General features: G+C 41.5%; 1 protein-coding gene across 5 annotated transcripts in view; it reads left to right on the top strand.

The window, feature by feature from the left end:
- FAM107B (family with sequence similarity 107 member B) overlaps positions 1 to 5,538 on the top strand; it is a 135,051-nt gene extending 129,513 nt beyond the window's left edge. For all 5 annotated transcript variants that reach the window (XM_065049240.1, XM_065049241.1, XM_065049242.1 and 2 more), the window contains 2 exons: positions 442 to 595; positions 2,381 to 5,538. In XM_065049240.1, coding sequence (XP_064905312.1) covers positions 442 to 595; positions 2,381 to 2,497 — 271 coding nt within the window. In that variant the 3' untranslated portion in view covers positions 2,498 to 5,538. The remainder of the gene's footprint in view (positions 1 to 441; positions 596 to 2,380) is intronic.
- Positions 5,539 to 6,000: the final 462 nt, after the last annotated feature.

Consider the following 6,000-nt stretch of genomic DNA (forward strand, 5'->3'; position numbering starts at 1 on the left):
CCTGTCTGAACACAATCTCTCCGGGTTATCAGCCAGCAACGGAATTCTTTTTGTCCAAAGTTTGTTTCTAGCTCTGCTGGAGTCTTGATTTGTGATAGTTTATTTAATTCATTCTTACGGAATTGAGAGAATAGAGGGAAGACTAAAGATGAAAGTCAAAATAGTGAATTATACAGGAGAAACTCTAACATGTATGTTATAAGGGAGTATCCTCAGTAATAATATGGCTTACATTCTAGTTTAGGGTTTTGGTTAGTAACCAGGCAAATGTCTGCATGTTTTTTTCCTTTTAATTGAATATTTATATTCCAATGTATCTAAATAGGCAACTGCTTGACATTAGAAAACCTGCCTATAAATCTGTGTGAATTTCTGCTAATTAAAACTCATCTTTCTTCCCTGTTTCTCCCCCTCCCCACATTCCTTCCATTGAACTTGAAGGGGTCTTGCACCTCAGAACAAACCAGAGCTACAGAAGGTGATGGAGAAAAGGAAACGAGATCAAGTTATTAAACAACAAAAAGAAGAGGAGGCACAAAAGAAGAAATCGGACCTGGAAATAGAGCTACTGAAACGGCAGCAGAAACTGGAGCAGGTAATATGGGGAATAACAACACCACCTTCACACACCTACCGCACCTACGTCTGAGCTGCTTACCCAGTACTCCCTTTATAGGCAGAAAAGAAGCAACAGCCGATTTTTGGCACATTTCCTCTGATCAAATGCAGATATGTTTTTTTTAGGATGAGTCAAATCACACTCTACAACTGCCTGTTTGTTGTCACAGTGCAGGAACCGCATATGGTGTCTGCCTTACGTAAGAAACTAGAAGACTTTAAAAAGATCTTTTATAGCCTTAAAATATATGAGCCAATTGGTGTTTTCACGTGAAGGATCCTCAGACCCCGAGCATGGAGATGATGTGGGGTTGGAGTTTGTGGTGGTGAAGCTCGCTGCCGGGCACAGAACCTGACAAATGTCTTTGCGCCTCTGAAGGCACTTGGAGAACCTGCGATGAAATGTTAATAGTTATACAGCAAAACACCTCAGTAAAGAAGTCACAGTGCGTCAAGCATTGCATTTATCTCTAAATTAATAAATGGCTTAAAACAGCATCTCTTGTTTTTCTCAGTGGAAATCAATTAATCCAAATAATTACTCTGTTGAAAATGAGGTATAATCCAACAATTTTTTAGGTTTAGGGGGTTTTGTTATAGTTTCTTTTAAATTAGGCTTAGAAATACTTTTGGAGGGAGAATGATATTCTGTTTTTAAGTGTATCATCCTGTCACTTTTCCTTTCTGCTCCTGAGGGCCCAGCTTCAAATGGTTCAGCTTGTGGGAAGATTTGATTTGAAACGGAGCCATCCGAGGGTATATGTAGAATAGAAAATTCTGTTACAAGAGGAAAAGCCTGCCCATTGCAAACAACTTTGTGACTTTGTAAACATCGTAGGAATGGCATTAATTGACAGCACTACTAGTGGAGAAATGTTGTCATGATTTACTGTAACAAGATATGTCCTTTGTCAGTGAGCCAGAGACAAAAGAAAGATTATTTAGGTGAGGCGTACGTGGTCCCCATTAATCATTGAGACCTTGGTCTGTTAAAAAAACGCCACAAAGCTCCTTTCAAGAGTTTTTTAAATGGCTCTTTCTTCCTTTGTGCCTTCACTGAGGGTTGTCAAACAATCCATATTCTGTGCGACATGTAGGACACATTCTATATGGGCACTGTATGGCCTGGCCCTGCAGCGCAGGGTGTCTGACCTCACATGGGAATTTCAAGCATCTGCATGGGCAGAAGCTCCAACAGGGTTAAAAATATCAGCAGATGGGCTCTCAAAAATGAACAACTAAAGGCTAAGGAGGTTTCTTTTTATTTTTTTAAATCACTTTTTGTGATAGACTAAACAGATACACCAAAAGAGGCTCAAGTTAGATACAGAAATCCATACCTAGACACTCAGAAATAGATTTGGCAAGTATGCTAAGTAGTAGCTGTTTGCATGTCTTCTCCCACAAGGCACATTTATCCATGCCCTGTTGTAGAAGCCAGAGGAGAGGTTTATGGTTGGCTCTTTAATGAGGATGTCCAAGAATTTCTTCAAAAATCTTGTTCTTCTACTGGGCTTGTAGAGTTTTTGTGCATCTGGCAAAGGTGGACATCTGGAACAAGCTAGAGCCAAGGGTTTGGAAAGATTTATTGTTTGTGAGAACAGATACTCCCAAAGAAATTTGGCTTTATCTTTTCCATGCGAGAAAGGAAGCAATTTAAAGAGTTTTGCATGGCCGTTTCTTTAAACCTTTATTTTTTTTGTCTTGCATTTCAATGATCTGACTCACACATTTTTTTCTTTACATGTGATTCTCTTTTAAGCTGGAACTAGAGCAACAGAAGATACAGGAAGAGCAGGAAAACGCACCTGAATTTGTCAAAGTCAAGGGCAACCTGAGGAGGACGGTCCAGGACGCTACAGAAGCACCAGACTCCTAGAGCCGGTGCCCGCTAAGACTCGCAGCTTTCCTGCAGAGAGAGGCTTTTGCAAGTTGTCTCAGATTTGCCCCTCAAGAGGGAAGATAACAGCATCCAGCTGACACTTACTGAAGATGAGTTTTTGAATTTCTGAGGCGCGTGGGTTAAAAAGACAAGTACCATAAACAGATTGACTTGCCAAATGCAGTCCTGAGATCGCTGGATAAGGAGTCTGTCTGTCAGTTCCGTGTCAGGGACCAGCATCATGTGCTTACTCAGAGATTTTAACCAGGGATACTAGAGAAACTCCTTCAGTGTTGCACTGCTTTATCTCTTGTGATCCTAGTGTAGTGGAGATAACACAGATTATATTTTGCTTTAAAACAGAACAAAATTTCTCCTGTGGTTTCTGAAGAAGCTTTGCTGTGCAGGTATATTTCCTCCATCTAGGCCTACAGCTTGTGCATATTACACAATAATTTGTGCTTACTTGGATTTTTTTATCAAATCTGGGAGGATACAAGGTATGTTGATCACTGCTGCCCATCCCCACTAGGATAGACAGGTGTGAGCAAACTGAGAATACTTAAACTTCACCAGCAATGAACAGTCAAGCAGCCTTAAAGCCTCGTTCTCCCTGTTTTACGTATAGAATTTGGGCTATGGAAAGAGCAGAAACACGATCCTCTCACCAGAGAGAACCCAGAAGCTGATTTATCTCTGTCTGTAAACTTACAACCTTGTGAACAGGCCTGTGCAGTGCTACCTGTGAGTTTACCTCTGTCTCTTAATGCAAAATGACCTGTCTTCTACTACTTTGTGTTTTGAAATCCTGCTTCCTTTACTGTTGTGGCCTTTCTTCTCTGAGGACATGCTGATCTGCTTGCAGTGCTAACACATTACTTGGGAGTGTTTAAACTCACTTGCTGGAACTGAAACAGGAATCTCATCTGCTATCAGTTCCTTGCAGGAGCTTGCTGTGGCTCCTGCAACAGAGCAGTGTTTAAGCCAGACCAAACTGATCATTGGGATCTACTGAAATGGATCTTTTTCTCTAAAGTGAGGCATAATATGAAATTCATTTTATCCTGTCCTTCCTTTAGCCTCAAGAAAGGAGGGAAGTGTGTTACCACTGAGTCTTAGGGTCCCATTCTGTCACCTTTTGCCTTTCCACGAGTTGCCCCTGCGACTTGCCATTAAATAGAATATTGCTCAGCTTGCACGGGGATGACAGAATCTGATCCTTTATGCTTATGACTACTAGTTATCCAGGGAAGCCTGGGATGAGGAGAGGGGAACAGATTACTCATGTAGGATTCCAGGACTGGATTCTTACCTGGTGTGAATGGGTGCAGATATCTTATTTTCAGAAGCTGGGGAGAAATCCTGATCGTCCTTGGCCAGCACAGCCCCAGCTCTCACTGAAGCTGTGTTCACCCATATCAGCTGAGGATCTGATCCCTAGTCTTTGCCTTAGGTTGCTATTTCTACGTTGTAATTATATTGGACATAGCTGTTCAAAACCACTTCTTATTAATATCAACAGTGGCGTGTTTGTATTGTAAAGGTGGTGGGGGAGGGTTCGTTGGTTTGGTTTTTAGTTCCTTCTGCCTTTCCTGTAAGTATTGGATGTTTTAAATACAATTTCAGCATAGCACTTGGGCAAAGTGGTCACAATTAGAAATGTTTCCTAGATACAGACTTCAATTTGTCAAGATTCCGGCATTTTTCATGAGGACATAATCAGATTGAGAGTAGATTGAATTGTGATAAGTGTATTGCCATTGATTTGGACTTGCAGTGTGACTGACGTCTGGAAGATTAAATGTGAAGATGGTCTACCAGACTCTTCAGATTATGGACATACGAAAGACAAAGGCCAAACGTAAGACACTTCCGTGTATTTTCTCAACAAAGGAGCACCCTGAGTGCTGCAGGTTCTTCCCTCTCTCCTTTCCTTCTTCTGGAAGGAGAGGATCTTCCTTTCTGGCAGCAAATTATTCAAACACTTGCACTGATTTTGTTTTATCTCGTTAAGAGAGCACTATGTATGAGCCTTCCGCGCCACGCTCATGTTTTATCTGAGCTGTTCCCAGCCTAACAAACTTCACACTCTTGGTTTCCACTCTACAATTAACCTTCTGCTCAGTATGGAAATGTGTAGAAATTGGTGAGGAAACCATTCTCTGGCTTGAGCAGACCGTTTCTTCTCAGCCATTTCCCTGTGGTGAACGTGGCCAGTGCGGCCAAGTTGGCGTAATCCAAAAGGCACGGGAGGCAGTGGGGGATGAGGACCCCTCTTTGGCTTCAGTGGGTGTTGGGTTGGGCCCTCCAAGGCTGAAGACCTTCTACTTTCTCTCCATGCCAGCTTGTGATTCAGGGTAGAGCTCATTCTGAAACACAGGAGGCCAGAAAACTCCCTTGTACATACGGTGTGAAGTAGGTTTTTGTTTCCAGTTGGAATTAATTCTCTGTGTGAACAGATCATCAACGTGTGTGTTAGAACATCTCGCAATTCCACTGCCCCTTTAGTCTAGCAATTCCAGCCACCTTTTTTGTCGATTTGACGGGCAAAAGCTTGTCTTTTAAGTCAGGATTGGGCTAGAATGGGCAATGCTTAAATGGGTGGTCCGCTCATCACGCCACAAGCGTCCCGTGCGGCTACTCGAGTAAGAAACTGCTTGTCAGGGAGCAGAAGCAATTCCTGATCGACCTTTAGCTGTGTGGGTTTTGAAGCAACCGATTTGAGGCAAATACTTCAGTGATTTGAAAATGGCTCACTTACCACTTTGTACTTTTTTAAAACTCTTGCTTTTGATAGGATAGTAAATTTTTTAGCATTTTTGTGGCTTTAACCTTCTGTTAATATCTGCACTTGGTTGAGTGTACATATATAAATATATATAAATATAAAAAGGGAGCCTTAATGGATTTGTTTTCATAATTTAATATTTTTTGTATTTGCTCTTGTATAATTGTTTTTAACTAAAGGTATTACGAGAGTGAGGGTGAAATACTTAGAACCAAAGTTATGCTTAATAAAATCTGCTACATGCTTGGCATATGTGGTGGTGTCTGTCGTGTCCTGCTGAAAACAAAACCTCATGGACTGCGCTGGGGTATCCAGGTTATTTAAAGTTCTGCAATGCAGAAGGGAGTAGCGACATCGTGATGACTTTTGGTGCCTTTAAACTGTATCTGTGTTTGTATATACAAAATTACTGGTGGGTTAGCAGAAAAATCTCGTGTTTTTTAGTCTTATTTTCTTCTGTATATTTTTGATGCAGAAAATTTTTAGGATTGTGTAACTGTTCAACTCCAGAGGCAGAGCGTGAGGGAAAACTGCTGATGGGAATCAAATAATTGTGGAAATCATTCCCTATCCTGCTAACCTCAAAGCACACCAGGCAAAGTTCAACCTTGGAACTGTCAGCATTACGACAGCTCCGTCCTAAAAAGGAGCAAGGAAAGAATCGTGAGCCTGGTCCTGGGTTCAGTCCTGCAAAAGTGCTTTTGATGTAGGT

This window comes from Columba livia, chromosome 1 (assembly GCF_036013475.1).
Source record: "Columba livia isolate bColLiv1 breed racing homer chromosome 1, bColLiv1.pat.W.v2, whole genome shotgun sequence".
NCBI lineage: Eukaryota > Metazoa > Chordata > Aves > Columbiformes > Columbidae > Columba > Columba livia.